Below are 15,609 nucleotides of genomic sequence, written 5' to 3'. Positions count from 1 at the left end.
TGCTTCCACATCAGTGGTGGAAAGTGGTCAGTCCTATGGCCGGTTCCCATAGCAACCTTATCAATTCCCTTGATCTATTCAAGTCTCATAAACCTGCCTGCTGGGCAAGGGGTAGGGTCTTAGTTTTTAACCTTATTAAATGATACCCTGCTATGACTACATTTTGAGTAGCCAGTTCTTACAGCTCATGGCTGTGAGAGTCTTTTTCTTCCCTAAATATTTTATGAACACCCACACTGTGCTACATGTCACTTTCGTCTGTGCCATTACGCTGAATTACTTTGCTGTGAGGCCGGAGAGTTATGGTACCTCTCTGAACCTGTTCCCTCAATGTCTTTCTTCCTCTCTCCCAACCTAATAAGCCAGTCCTGCTGCCCTTGCCCTGCCCCTGCCTCTTCTCTGGAAGGGGCTTCAACAGGGGGATTCACTCCAGCAGAGAAGGAGGAAGGATCTAGGGAGTGTACCCCAGATCAGCTCCCTGGAGTTGGATTAGGTAGGACTGGAAGGAATGGAGGGTGGTGGTGGTGGACTTTGGCATTTCCCCTACAGTCTGTCAGTTGTAGGCAGAACGTCTTTCCTGATCCTCTCAGTTGGCAGCTCCCTCCTTCAAACCCAATCTCATATTGGAGCTTGGGCATGCGAAGACCTCATAGGGGCTGAGACCACTTCACAGGGAGGTTTGGAACAGAATCTGGACAAAACGTGCCCGTGTAAGGCAGCATTCTATTGAAATGGGAAGGTTCACAAAACTGCCCAAATGAGTTCTTAGAAGTCTGAACTTCGAGAAGAATGAAGTGACCTACCATAGCTGTTAGTAAGGAACAACAAAAATTCAGAGTGATGTAAAGAAGTTAGCAATTTATTAGAGGCGGGGTCTCGAGTGAGATACCCATGAGGTAGTTTTTTAGGCTACTGTATATATTCTTTCTTGGTGGGCTTCTGGCTTCCTGCTGTCAGGTACTGCTGAAGTCTGTTGCTTCATTTCCAGCTGTTGTTTTTTTTCTCCTTATTGCCTTTCTCCTTCATCAGCAGATGTTTTCCTCTTATACGGAATTTGGTCGGGGGGTCTCCAGCCAGCAGAAACCTACTGGGTGCTTATTTACTGTCTCACCACTACCCTCTTAGGAAGATGGAGCGCAGAGAGGCCTGTCACAGCCCATAGTCAGAATGAGACTGGGGCAGAGCAAGACCTCTGCTCAGGGTCTCCCAGTGCAGACTCCCCTGCCTGGACTTTATTCACACTTGACCCCTTGTAGCCTTACTCCCTTGCCTCCGTGTTGTCCTGCTACTGGCAAGCTCTTTGTCCCCAGAATCTGGTAATCTGGGTGATCCCAGCCGGGCTGCCTTCTTTGTTCCCCTGGGCTGCTTGGAGATAGGACTTGAACCCTTGTCAAATTGTGCACCCCACAGGCCAGAGGTTTCCTGAATCTGAGCTTTCTACTCTGCCAGGAAATGCTGTGTGACGTGCTCTTGGCTCACATGGGAGAGGAGCTTAGAGATGCTATGGGACAAGGCTTGGCTTGTTCCTACTCATCTGGCACCCGATCAAGTTCATGTTTTTTGCCTGCTGCACCCTGGCCTTGGAAGGGTAGGAGTGGCTACAAACTTGGAGGCCTCAAATCACCTTTGTGCCCCCCAGCCCACGAGAGTTCTGGTCCAGTGCCCACACCATGTGACTGAGCTGCTTCCCCTCTGGAGCCCTGGGTGGCTGCCAGATCGGGGAGGAGGCAGCCTGGAGGCCTGTGAGGATTGGCTGACCTAGTCAAGCCTGCCTGCCCCATTCAGAGGTTGGGCAAGGGACAAAGACTGCCCAGGACAAAGGAAGAGGGGCCAGAGCAAGACTGAAAGTGCTGCTCTACAGCTGAAGGAGCCAGGTTAGAGCTGGGCGGCCTGGCATTGTAGTCCAGTGTCAGGAGGGACACTGCCCAAGGCAGGGTGGCTCCAGGGAGTGAGCTGGCCCCAGGGTGGTGGTTTCCTTGTAACTGGGGCCCCTGGCAACCTGATTCAGCTCTACTCTTTCTTCATTAGTCTTATTCTCTCTCCTTCTTGGAGCCCTGGCTCTGCTCTGATTCTCCTCCTCCGTCCTTGTTTACCCTCTCCCTGCCTCTCCTCGTCCCTCACCCTGTTGGCCCTCACTCTCACTTAGTCTGTGAACTCCTGCCTCTGCCTCTGAGCTCACATCACAAGGCCTCCCAGGCCACAGGTGCTCACCCTCTACCCGGTGTGCCCCACAGGATGCCGCAGCTGAGCCTGTTCCGGTTGGGGCTCGGGTCGCTGTGGGCCTCCCCTTGGCAGCTCCTGCTGCTGCTGGCGGCTTCCTGGCTCCTGGCCCGAGTCCTGGCCCGCATCTATGCCTTCTATGACAACTGCTGTCGCCTTCGGTGTTTCCCACAGCCCCCGAGGAGGAACTGGTTCTTGGGTCACCTGGGCCTGGTGAGTGTGGTGACAGGACAGGTCGGGTTGTCAGGGTAGATGGACTTCCTGAGGGATGGTGGGTGGACACAGGGAACTGCAGGTCAGAGTTGGCCTGGGTCTAGGGCAGCAGGGCAGTGAGGGAGGTCGAAAGGAGCCCTCTCCTGACTCCCCCACCAGGCACACTGCTCTGTTTGTCTCTGTCCACTTTGTGCTTCAACTCCTTTTTTGTTCTTACCCTCCCTTACCTGAAACCTGCCTGTCTTCCCATATCAGTGCACCTCCAAGGAGCTCTCAGGGTGGGCTGCACAGAGTTGGGTCCCCTGGTGTACCCACAGTCTCCTCACCTGAACTTGAGGCCTCCTGGGGTGCTATCCAGGGTTCATTTCCCACCTGTCTGGACCTCTATTTCTACCAATTCTCTATGACTTTCCCCACATGGGGCCCATGTTGGGCCTGAGGGCAGGCGTGGGCAGTCTTTCATTCTACTCTCCTTCCTCAGTCCTTTTCTTAGTTTGCCTCCCATCCCCAAGATAATCAGTGGGCCCCATTGCCATGCTTGGACATAAAAATTGAACGTGTGTCCTTTCAGGAGCAATCATTCTGGGCTCTGACCTCATGGCCAGACCTCTGGGGTGGCGGCTTCTCGCCCACCATCCTTGCCTCATCCCCAGAGGCCCTTTTTGTTGTGTCAGGCCACTTCTGCCACAAGCACACTTTGGACATTTTCATCACTTGTTCTTGCTCCCATAGTTGTTGATCCAAATGTTGCATTAGCCCACCCCCGGCCCCACTTTTTTTTATCTTCTTTGCCCACCCCTTCTATCTTAGACCCTGCCAGGATAACGAGTCCCTGCTACACCTGAGCCAACAGTTTCCTTTCCATCCTTGGAAAGCATTGAGCTTAGCTCCCCATTGTCCACTCATGGGCCAAAGTCTCCTGCCAACTGGGCTTTTCTTCATGGTTTTCCTTTTGGAAAACCTGGTCAGTTCCTTCATCTCCTCCCATTTCAGGTCAAGCCCAAGGCCCTGCTTTTGCTTAAATAGTGAATTGTCCAATTATTTATCATCCATCTCTCCCACCAGATGGTAGCTTTGGAGGGTCAGATAAAATATCTGCAATGCCTAGCCCAAGATCTGGCATATAGAAGGCCCTTCATAAATGTTTGATGATGTTAAGGTCATGTTCCAGGCCTGAACTTGCCATCACCTCCCTCCCTTGATCATCCAAGGCCAAAGGAATGAGTCCAGTTCTTTTCCACACCCTCAGTCCAGTTACACAGAACAGCTTGTCCTGAGCTATTTGTGAAGGTTTTGTGAAATTCTAGGTTTAGAATGTTTCAGTGACCTGTGGAGTCAGTGGAAATATTACAAAGTTACTGCAGATCTATCTTCCTCTCAAGGGGGTTGGTCTTGTTCACTCTTACCTTTTCCATTTTTCTGTTGCTGTGTGACTTGGCTGAGTCACTCTCCCTCTCTGGATCAATCTCATCAAGTAATTATATCCTTGCCTCAGGCTCCTTGGGCAGCAGTGATCAGTTTTCAAAGGTGAAAATGACTTATGCTCACCTGCCTGAAGCATGTGGGGTATTTGTCTGTCTGGGATGAAGTATCCCAAGGGAGAGGATGCCTCAACAGGAGGGGACTCATCTTCCCTCCTTTTTCAGAGGCACAGTCTCAGATTTTTTTATTTGTAAATAGCACAATTAATGGGCATGTCCATAGGTTGGGAGATACAGATAGATGGGAAGCACTATGAGAGACAGATGATAGATAGATGATAGATGTAGATAGGTGATATAGATAGATACAGCATACATTATGCTCAGAGCCTGGCTGACCGAAGGGGCTCTTGCAAACCATTTACCAAGAGAGGAACTGGAATCTGTGTGGATCAGTCAGGACCAAGCCCCAGGACCACCTTACTGCCTGCACACTCTCCATGGTGGGACTTCTCCCTGTGGCCATTGCCAGGGCTGTCACCCCCAACTGACAAAAGTCTTCTTGAATCAAGGCCAGCTTCCCTGAGTGCAGAGAGCATCCCTGGGTCCTGGGATACACCGTTGTGACTAGGAGACACTGCCAGGACCTTCTCAGCTAGAGAGGAAAGGAGTTGGAAGAAGCAGATTCCTTCCATCCACAAAGAATCTGGAAACACTGCCCCTTTCAGAGGCTGCAGGGGTGGCCTGGCACATTCCTTTTTGTGAGTCACAACTCTGCCTTACTTATAGACCTAATCCATGGACTATATGAATGAAAGTATATGTATGTGGGTGTGGGTATGTATATGTCATTTATCTATCTATCTTTCTGTCTATCTATCTATCTCTATCTATCTATCTACCATCTTTCAAAACAGAGTGATGAAGATGAGGGGACAGGGAGAGCCATGTAGGTAGACAGACCCCAAAAAAGACAAATGAACCAACAGAGAGAAACTGATTTACTGAGCTGCAGAGAGATCTAGACCAATAATCCAGGCAGAAGGGGGTGAGAGGATAAGTAGGGTGTGGTGGGTAGGGTGTGTGGTGGGCAGCCCCACTGTTGGGCCTGACTTCAGTCTTGCCCTTCCCCAGGCAAAAAGCAATGAGGAGGGTTTGCGGCTGGTGGAGGACCTGGGTCACTACTTCCGTGATGTCCACCTCTGGTGGATGGGGCCCTTCTACCCCATCCTGCGACTCGTCCACCCTAAGTTCGTTGCCCCCTTGCTCCAGGCCCCAGGTACCTCTCCTAGAAACTCCTGCCCTCAGCCTCTCCTCTGCCCTGCTCCTGGCCCTTCTATCCTTGGACAGACCAGGCTGCGTGGGGAATGAGAAGCATGGACAGAGACCATGGTTCTGCCACTAACCTGCTAGATGGTTCTGAGCAGCTCCCTGACTCTCTCTGGTTGCCCAGGTCTCTTTCAGTTTTGGGTGGTGGAAACTCAAAACTGTGAATCTCAGTAAAGAAAGGGAATCCACTGGCTGAAAAATTCAGGGAAGGTTGTCTTCAGGCACAGCTGGATTCAGGTCTTTAAACAATGCCATTAGGAACCTATCTTCATCTCCTAGTTTTGTGCTCCTCTGTGATGGCTTTGCATTCATGCTGGTAAAGTTGAATCCCAGAAACTCAACCCCCAAGGGAAAGTGAGCTCATTTCTTGCAATCTCAGGAAAAATGAAAGATTATTTTGAGTCGATCTGACCTGGGTTGCAGGACCAATTCTTCATTTTTCTATTTATCCATCCACCATCTATCCTTCCATCTCTTTTTCTCTCTTTATCTACTTTCCTACCTATCTACCTATCAAAAGAAACAGAGAGATGAAGAGAGTGAGAGGACATGAAGAAGCCCATAGGTTGACACTACTATTTGATTGTTGAGGTTTGGGATAATATGGTCAGCTCTGGAGCAGAGGATGGGGTGGCATGGCCACCCCCTACTTGGATTGAGTGGAGGAGGTGAGAGGTACTGGTTTAAGGAGAAGGGGATAAATATTAGACAAGCAGATACCACAGGAATCCATCCTTCAGCACCCCTGTGAGGAGGGCATTTCCTGGGTCAGGAAACTAGGGAGATGTAGTGACTTGCTGAGTCATCCTTCTTAGGTCTATCTGTTCTTGGCTGTCTTTGATGGGAGGGATCTTAACTGGAAGTTTTTGGTGGGGAGATGGCTAAAGTATTATTTGGGAAGATCCCTCAGACCCCAGGTTGGTCATTTGTGTCATTTCATTGGCCCAAGTGGCTGGTCTAGTGGCTAGAGGGAGTAGCGGCAGCTCTTCTTGGTGGGTGGAGCTTAGCATCTGAGAAGGTAGCATCCTGTGGCCTCTCTAAGGATAGAGTTGTTCCTGAGTCTAAACACTTCATGTCCTGGATAGGGTAGAGAAGGACACAGAGAAAGTCTGGGCCATACCAGGTCTACCTCTGTGACATTAATGGGATTGTGTTTAAGTCCTGTCTAAGACCTGTGAAACATACTGAGCTTGTGTCACATTTTCTTGGGGCCATGTCAGAGAATGTTGTGTCACATCTGGGTGTGTTCATGCATGTTGGAACCATGTCAGGATGTTCCGGGAGATGTTAGAGGGTGTTGGGCAGGCAAGGTTTCCTAAGCCCCTGAAAGACATTTTGTAGGTGATAGACTGTATTTGCATGTCTAGAACATGTTGGAACATGTAGGAGCTGGGCCAAGATGTGCTGAGGCATACTTTGCCTGGTTGGGGTGTGTCTAAGCACACAGGAATGTGTGGGCTCTACCTTTGCTTTACTTCATGCTGCAATCTGGTCTGGCCCTCCCCTCCCCCCTCCTTCCTGCTGCCTCTGCCCTTCACCCCATTCCTGCCATGCTGGACTTAGAAAGGGAATGCAGACTGCTGGCTAGAAGCCTCCTACCCCTTCCCCAAAGTTCCTCCCTTAGCCCTTTCCCTGGCCCTGATGGTCTGTTTCTCATGTCAGCCAATGTCATACCCAAGGATATGTTTTTCTACAGTCTCCTGAAGCCCTGGCTAGGTAAGTAACAATAGGTGATTGGGGATAGGGATGATCTTGCAGAGGGAGGACAGGGGAAGACATTGCCCTTGTGCACTCCTTGTTTATGCCCTTACTAGGGGATGGGCTCCTGCTGAGTGCAGGTGACAAGTGGAGTCACCACCGCCGCTTGCTGACACCTGCCTTCCATTTTGAAATCTTGAAGCCCTACATGAAGATTTTCAACAAGAGTGCAGACATCATGCATGTGAGTTTCTTGAAACCACAGTCCCGATGGTACCTTGGGAAAGGGGCAGTTGCCTCAGACACGTGTGGTCTGGAGTTCTGGCTCTGCTGGATGGCTTTGAGGCCATTGATTTTCTTCTGCAAGCCTCGGTTTCCTCATCTGTAAAACAAGGATAGTAATATCAATTTAAATGGTGGCTTAGAAGATATAATGGTATCATATTTCTGGCACATGATGGCATCGCTGAAGCCCTGTAGATCAAAGACAGTATGATGATTACGTAGTAGCTCTTTCTCCATAATACACCAACTTAAGTCATGGATTTGAAAGAATTAGTGTTGTTATTACTCATGAGATGATGAGTCTGTTGAGTTGTTCTTCTCATCTTAGCTGGAATCACTCACTGTAGGTATCGTAGACAGCTCTGTTGATCCAGGTTCTACCTGGTCACAGATTTGGGGTTCAGAGGACTGATTATGTTGGTCTACAATGGCCTTGATGGGACAACAGAAGACCTGCATTTTCCCTGTGTCCTCTAGCAGGCTAGTCTAATCTCAATCTTATGGTGGGAACAAGGTTCCAAAAGAGTGAGCAAATACCTGCAGTATCCCTGGAAGCCTAGTTTCAAAACTAATATACCATGTTTCTACCATCTGTTGACTGAAGCAAGTCTCACCTCCAACTCACAGTCAAGAGTTGGAAAAAGAGTGTCTACCTAATGGAAAAGCTGCAAAGTATCATTGCAAAAGGTGAGAATATAGGGAGAGACAAAGGAATGGGGACATTTTTGCAGTTGCTTACTGCTATGATAATGATGAAGAGGATGATAGTTATTTAGCATTTACTGTAGGCCAGAAATGATGTGCATATATATTGTACATATGTACATGTTGCCTAATTTGATTTTCACAACCTTATTATATAGGCTATATATATATGTGTGTTACGTGATATAGGTTATATATATGTGTGTGTTTAATAATGCTACATTAGGGCCTCCCCGGTGGCGCAGCGGTTGAGCGCTGGGTTGCGAAGCTGCTTGCAGCCTCTGCAGTGCCGGTTCGATTCCTGGCTGCTCCCCGGCCACCAGAGGAGGGTCCCACATGGCGCGCAGACCTCTCCTGCCGCCCGCTGCTCCCCTCAGCAGTGTACTTCGGCCCTTCTGCCTGCTCTGCTCCCCGCTCTGGCTCTGGTGAATTCTCTCACCCTCCCGTGCTTCTGACTGTACCCAGTGCTTGTATAAATAAATAAATCTTTAAAAAAAAATAATAATGCTACATTAAAGATGATGAAATGGAAGTCAGAGGAGTTAGGGAGCTCACTCAAGTTCATATAGCTACTGCAGGAGCTCTGAGTTATAGCAGGAATTCTAACTGGGTTATCCAACTCCAAAGCAGTCATCTTACTGAAGATTTGATGGGTGGAGCTGAGAGGATAGCAATGAGTTGACCAAAGGGATAAGAAAATAAGTCCAAATTGGACTTTGAACCCACATTTCCTTATTCCCAGATGGGGGGATTTTAGGTTTTAATAGTAACAGCTTCTACTGCTACCCATCCTATCTGGAGATGGGTGCTTGGGGAAGAGGATGAGAAGGCTGGGTCTGGGGGAGTTCCATCCTTTTGATTGGTGTTAGGGAAAGGCTCACAGAATGAAGGCCCCTGCTCCATCTCTGCTTCCTTCTCTGTCCAGGCCAAATGGAAGAACCTGGCGTCAGATGGTAGTGCCCATCTGGATATGTTTGAACACATCAGCCTCATGACCTTGGACAGTCTGCAGAAATGTGTCTTCAGTTTTGACAGCAATTGTCAAGAGTGAGTCCTTGTCCAGGGCCCGGGAACATGAGCCACAGATTCAAGGGAATAGATGGGGAAGGAAGGACTGACAAGGGCAAGAGAAGGGGCTTTGTGGAGAAGCCACAGGCCAAAGTTGGAGCTTGAAGACAAGGAAGGAAAAAGAGAAAAGTGATCCTTTCACATAATATTTGACAATGGCCAGGAGGCTAGGATGACCTAAGCCTGGGGAGCAGAGAGGAGACATCTTGGAAATAGAGAGTTGGAGGAGTAGGCAGGGTCTATATCTAAGAATTTTCAAAAGTCAGAGGAGTATACACTATCCTGAGACTTCCAGGGAGCCATGGAAACTCTTTGAGCATATGGGGGTTGTAGTCAAAGTTGAGTCTGGACTTACCACTAGAGTGGACTGTCACATAGACACAGTATGCAAAGAGGCCATGGAGAGGAGGACACCTGAGCTTGGTGAATAAAACTGGGCACATCTGGGAGAAACTGAAGAATGATTTTACATGTGAGAGAGAGGAGATGAGCATGATGTTCAAGAACTCTGAGGTCGGGAAATAAAGCAGCTCCCAGAGATGGGAGACACAAAGAAAATTAGGCTTGGAGACACCCTTTTCTGGATGGGATGTGGTCTTAGGTTTCTGGCAGGGATGTGCTCCCAGGGTTTCATGCCTGGTAAGGAGCCAATTCTTAATGCTTTCTCCCCATTGATCCTGCAGGAAACCCAGTGAATATATTGCTGCCATCTTGGAGCTCAGTGCCCTTGTGATAAAGCGGACTGAGCGAATCTTCCTGCATGTGGACTTCCTATACTACCTCACCCCTGAGGGGAGGCGCTTCCGCAGAGCCTGTGACCTGGTGCATGACTTCACAGATGCTGTCATTCAGGAGCGGCGCCGCACCCTCATTCGTCAGGGTGTTGATGACTTCCTCAAGGTCAAGGCTAAGACCAAGACTTTGGATTTCATTGATGTGCTCCTGTTGGCCAAGGTGGGATCTGAGTTCAACAGATAGATGGGATCTTGACATCAAATTTCAGATCAGAGAACTTGATTTTGATGCAAAGGGTACTGGGGAGCCATGGAAGGTGCTTGAAGAAGGGAAGGACAGGTCGGAGATATGTTTTTTTTTTTTTTAAAGGGGCATGTATTTTTATTTATTTATTTATTTGTTTGTTTGTTTGTACATGCACTGGGTACAGTCAGAAGCGCGGGAGGGTGAGAGAATTCACCAGAGCCAGAGCAGGGAGCAGAGCAGGCAGAAGGACTGAAGTACACGCTGAGGGGAGCAGCGGGCAGCAGGAGAGGTCTGCGCGCCATGTGGGACCCTCCGCCGGTGGCCGGGAGCAGCCGGGGATCGAACCGGCGCCACAGAGGCTGCGGGCAGCTTCGCAACCCAGCGCTCAACCGCTGCGCCACCGGGGAGGCCCAGGTCGGAGATATGTTTTACAGATGACTCTGTAGAAGGCTGCCTGGAAGGAGCAAACAGGAGGCAGGAGGCCAGGGAGATCTATGGTGTGGCTCTGGATATGAGAAGGAAAGGTCCTGCTTGGATAATAGAGCTTCAGGGACTGTTTCAGTCCCTGAAGACTCAGCCCTGGAACTGGTGTGATTTGAGGGGTCTTGTATTTTCCTCAGGATGAAGATGGGAATGAATTGTCAGATGAGGACATCCGAGCAGAGGCTGACACCTTCATGTTTGAGGGTGAGGGCCCCTGTGTGGGACTGTGGAGGGATCAGGGACATGGTGGGTGGACCATGGACCACCCTGTACTGCCCCATTCTCCCCATCCTCCTCATGGGCCTTAATATAAGGGAGATGCTGAAGCATGTCAGAGACTCAAACCTGCCTGGCTGCTCCTCAGGACATGACACCACAGCCAGTGGCCTTTCCTGGGTCCTGTACAATCTCGCAAAGCATCCAGAATACCAGGAGCGCTGCCGGCAGGAGGTGCAGATGCTCCTGAGGGACCGTGAGACTAAGGAGATTGAATGGTGAGTGTAGGCTCAGGGCACTCCTGAGCCCCTCTCACTGACTTCCCAGCTGGGGCAGGGGGAGATCTTTTCATGGATTCTGTCATTATTGCTCAGTGGTAACAGAGTCCCGGGTCAGGGTCTGGTGCCAGGGTTGGATAGTGGGGCAAAGGTCCCCTTGTGTAATAAGAAGACCTAAATGTCCATCTTTGCTGGCCCGCTAACTTGCTATGTGACTTTAATAAAATCAATTCATTTTTTCTGAAATTGGTTGTGGGGAGCCTGCAGGGATGCTTGGAGCACTAGAACAATGTATGTGGAACAGATGTTGCTCAGTAGTGTTCAGTAAATAAACTTCTCTCCCTTGCTTTTACCCCAAGTTACAACTTTTTTTTTAAAGATTTATTTATTTATTTATACAAGCACTGGGTACAGTCAGAAGCATGGGAGGGTGAGAGAATTCACCAGAGCCAGAGCAGGGAACAGAACAGGCAGACTGACGAAGAAATACACTGCTGAGGGGAGCAGTGGGCGCGGCAGGAGAGGTCTGTCATGGCATGTGGGACCCTTACCAGTGGCCGGGGATCAAACTGGTGCTGCAGAGGCTGCGGGCAGCTTCGTAGCCCAGCGCTCAACTGCTGCGCCACCAGGGGAGGCCCCCAAGTTTACAATTTTTTTTAAAGATCTTCACTCCCCCTAACTTTTGCTTTTTTCTTTAATTTCCACCTGCTAGTCTATCCCAGGGATTCAGAGATCTTTGGGGATAAAATCATCCATCTCTTTGTTGAGTCACTGCGTTCACACTGCCTGTGCTTTACCATCTCAGCGCCCACTCACATTAGGATTTTCCGGTCAAGACTGGGGTAGAGAGAAAAGGAGGTGAGGTTGGGCAGTGAAATAATGAATGCAATTTCACATGGGTGTGGGTTGCAGCACAGCTCCAGGCCAACAGGACTGGCTGTATAAAGGTCAGGATGGAAGCCTGCAGGTGCGAGCTTAGCATGTCTAGGTAGGTAACTAGATCCTTGTGAAATTTACAGTGGGAGGAACCAGAGGCTGGAGCTGGATTAATGGAAGCCCCTCTTGGAATGCTTTGGAAACCATGTTAAGAATTTCCAAAGTAGGGCCTCCCCTGGTGGCACAGTGGTTGAGCGCTGGGCTGCGAGGCTGCCCGCAGCCTCTGCAGCGGAGGTTCGATCCCCGGCCACTGGCGAGGGTCCCACATGGCGCGACAGACCTCTCCTGTCGCGTCCGCTGCTCCCCTCAGCAGTGTATTTCGTCAGTCTGCCTGTTCTGTTCCCCACTCTGGCTCTGGTGAACACTGTCACCCTCCCATGCTTCTGACTGTACCCAGTGCTTGTATAAATAAATAAATAAATAAATAAATAAATCTTAAAAAAAATTTCCAAAATTATCAGTTTAAGTCCTTTGGGAAGCAATTTGGGATAAAAGATGAAAGTGGACAAAGTTGCTGCCATCAGGGCAATCTCATGTTGGACAGAAATGATTGGGCTGTAGTGGTGACCATGCTTAGTCATTGGCTGGGAGTTGCCCAGGAAACCAGCCCTGGTGTCAATACTGGGGCTGTGTCACAAGATCCTATTGCTAGGCTGTTAGCTAACTACAGTCCTTGACCTTGGACAGCATATCCTTCCCTCACAACAAAGAATCCATGGTCCTCCACCATCATCCACTGCTCTCTTCCCCTGCCTGTGTTTTCTTCTCTTCCCCTCCTCTCCTGAATGTCTCAGATCTATTGTCTGCTTTCAAGTATCAGTCTTACAGTTTGTTTTTGTATCATCCTTTCTTTGGGTTTCTTTAGATTTCATATACAAACGAAGACATCTGGTATTTATCTCTTCCTGGTTCACTTCATTCAGAATAATCCCTTGCACTTCCATCCACGTTGCCACAAGTGGCATGAGTTTATCTTTTTTGATTGCTGAATAGTATTCCATTGTGTATATACACCACACCTTTATCCATTCAACTGTCTTGGGTCATTTAGGATGTTTCCACATCTTGGCTATTCTAAGTAGTATTGCTATAAACATAGGAGTGCAGGTTTCTTTTCGAATTAGTGTTTTTTTGTGCTCTTTGGATAAATACCAAATTGTGAAATAGCTGAGTCATATGGTAGATTCATTTCTAGTCTTTTGAGGACTCTCCACACTTCTTTCTATAGGGGCTGGACCGGTCTACACTCCCACCAACAGTATCAGAGGGTTCCTTTTTCTCCACATCCTTGCCAGCACTTTTTTTTTTTTTTTTTTTTTTACCAGTGTGAGGTTTTCATTTCTTGCCAGTATTGTGGTTTTCATTTGCATTTCCCTGATGATGAATGATGATAAATTCTTTTTTATATGTATGTTGGCTATCTGTATGTATTCTTTGGAGAAGTGCCTATCTAGCTCTTATGCCCATTTTTGATTGGGTTGTTTGTTTTCTTTTGTTGAATTGTATAAGCTCCTTGTAGATCTTTGATATCAACCCCTTATCAGATTTACAGTGTGCAAAAATTTTCTCCTATCCAGGGTGTCTCCTTGTTTGGGTCACTGTCCCTTTTGCTGTACAGAAAATTTTTAATTTGATATAGTTCCAGTTGTTTTCTCCTTTGCTTTCCTTGCTGCTGGAGATGAGTCCATAAAGATGTTTCTGAAGTTTATGTCATGGAGTGTTTTGCCTTTGTTTTCTTTCATGTATTTTATGATTTCAGTTCTTGTTCATTTTGACTTGATTTTCATGTATGCTGTGAGATAAGCATCTGGTTTCATTCTTCAGCATGTGGCATTTCAATTTTGTCAGCACCATTTATTGAATAGGTTTTCCTTATACCAGTGCGTATGCTTTGTTCCTTTGTGGTAGATTATTTGTCTATAAATGTATGGGTTTATATCAGGGCTTTCAATTCTGTTTCATAGGTCTGTGTGTCTGTTTTTGTTCAGGTTCCATGCTGTTTTAATTATTATGGCTTTAGAGTTTAGTTTGAAGTCTGAAAGTGTGATTTCTCCATTTTCCCCTTTTTTTAGTCAGGAGAGTTTTGGCTATTTTGGGTTTTTTGTTTCCATATAAATGTCAGCAATCCTTGTTCTTTTTCTTTAAAGAACACTGCTGGGATTTTTATTGGGATTGCAATGAATCTATAAATTGCTTTGGGTAGGATGACTATTTTGACAATGTTGATTCTTTCCATCCGTGAGCAGGGAATACCTTTCCATTTCTTTGTGTCTTCTTCTATATCTTCTATAAATCGAACCGGCGCCGCAGAGGCTGCGGGCAGCTTCGCAACCCAGCGCTCAACCGCTGCGCCACCGGGGAGGCCCCTAAAAATGTTTTACAGTTTTCCTTGTATAGGTCCTTCACCTCTTTTGTTAGGTTTATTCCCAGGAATTTAATTTTTTTGGTATGGTTATTTTCTTCTTCCTTTAGTTTACTTGTATATAGGAAGGCAATTGATATTTGTGTGTTGATTCTGTATCCTGCTTTGCTGAACTGGTTTATTGTTTCAATTAGGTTTTCTGTGTAGTCTTTGGGGTTCTCTATGTAGAGTGTCATCTGCAAATAATGATAGCTTTACTTCTTCTTCCCCAATTTGGGTTCCTGTTATTTCTTTCTCATTCCTAATTGCTCTAGCTAGGACTTCTAATACTATGTTGAGTAGAGGTGGAGAGAGTGGACATCTTTGTCTTATATCAGATCTTAGTGGGAAGTCTTTCAGTTTTTCAGCACTGAGAATGATACAAAGTGTGGCTTTTATTATGTTAACATCATATATGGCTTTTATTATGTTAACATACTTAACCTCTCTTAGAGTCACAATTTGCAAACGCATTCTTCCATTCGGTAGGTTGTCTTTTTGTTTTGTTGATAGTTTTCTTTATTGTGCAGTTTTTTAGTTTGGTGAAGCTTTATTTATTTATTTATCTATCTATCTATCTATCTATTTATTTATTTATTTTTATTGCCTTTGCTTTTGGTATCTTTAGAGAGCCTGAAACTTTTATTTGTGTAATTTGATGTCTCGGGAGGCTGGATTTTTAACATTCTTAACTATATTATTATATCACAGATCTCAGTGTGGTTCATACCTTTTTCAGAAATGTAGCCATCTAATTTCATTAGATGTCCATGGTCCTCTGCATTTAATTTGCAGCTTTGAACTTTCATGGAACACTCCCTCTCTGGCTCCATAGAGTTGCATACCCATACAGTCACTCCATGGGCGTTGTTCTTTAGCCTCTTGTCTGAGAATCTCTGCATCTATTCCTGGGAGTCTGCTTGCTGGGGCATAAAACACACAAAGCCTTTCTTTGACCTTGCAGATGCCCTCTGGAGCGGTGACCCTGCCCATACCTTCAGCAATACACAGGGTCCCTGTTAACATTACCCACCTTGTCAATTGTTTTCTTAAATAGATGTGAACTACTGTCTCATTGCTGTATAATTTCCATTTCTTTGATAACCAGTGACTTGGAGCATCTCTTCCTATTTTAAATTTACAGTGAGCTTCTGAGAATTCCTAGATCATTTCCTCTACCTACTTTTCTTTTGTGTCACCTGTCATAGCTCATTGATTTGAAGAAATTCCTTACATATTCAAGATATTATTCTAGATCTATATATTTATTGCAGATTTCTTCTGTGACTCTCTCAGCTGAATGTTCATTTGGTGCATGGTGTCTTTTATTAAACAGAAATCCTTAATTCTGTGCATATGTATCAATTTTTTGACT

The 15,609-nt window shown here is 47.0% G+C and overlaps 1 protein-coding gene across 2 annotated transcripts in view; it reads left to right on the top strand.

The window, feature by feature from the left end:
* The first annotated feature begins 1,805 nt into the window (after positions 1-1,805).
* Positions 1,806-15,609, top strand: part of LOC119241045 (cytochrome P450 4F3-like) — a 29,134-nt gene continuing 15,330 nt past the window's right edge. Inside the window, exons 1-9 of one of the 2 annotated variants that reach the window (XM_037506020.2) lie at positions 1,806-1,874; positions 2,235-2,433; positions 4,989-5,133; positions 6,846-6,899; positions 6,998-7,125; positions 8,797-8,918; positions 9,623-9,893; positions 10,541-10,607; positions 10,768-10,897. In XM_037506020.2, coding sequence (XP_037361917.1) covers positions 2,236-2,433; positions 4,989-5,133; positions 6,846-6,899; positions 6,998-7,125; positions 8,797-8,918; positions 9,623-9,893; positions 10,541-10,607; positions 10,768-10,897 — 1,115 coding nt within the window. In that variant the 5' untranslated portion in view covers positions 1,806-1,874; position 2,235. The remainder of the gene's footprint in view (positions 1,875-2,234; positions 2,434-4,988; positions 5,134-6,845; positions 6,900-6,997; positions 7,126-8,796; positions 8,919-9,622; positions 9,894-10,540; positions 10,608-10,767; positions 10,898-15,609) is intronic. The other variant, XM_037506021.2, reaches the window with a different exon arrangement.

This window comes from Talpa occidentalis, unplaced genomic scaffold (genome assembly GCF_014898055.3).
Source record: "Talpa occidentalis isolate TD23 unplaced genomic scaffold, MPIMG_talOcc4v2.1 talOcc4.12, whole genome shotgun sequence".
Lineage (NCBI taxonomy): Eukaryota > Metazoa > Chordata > Mammalia > Eulipotyphla > Talpidae > Talpa > Talpa occidentalis.
This window is presented reverse-complemented; position numbering and strand designations above follow the sequence as displayed.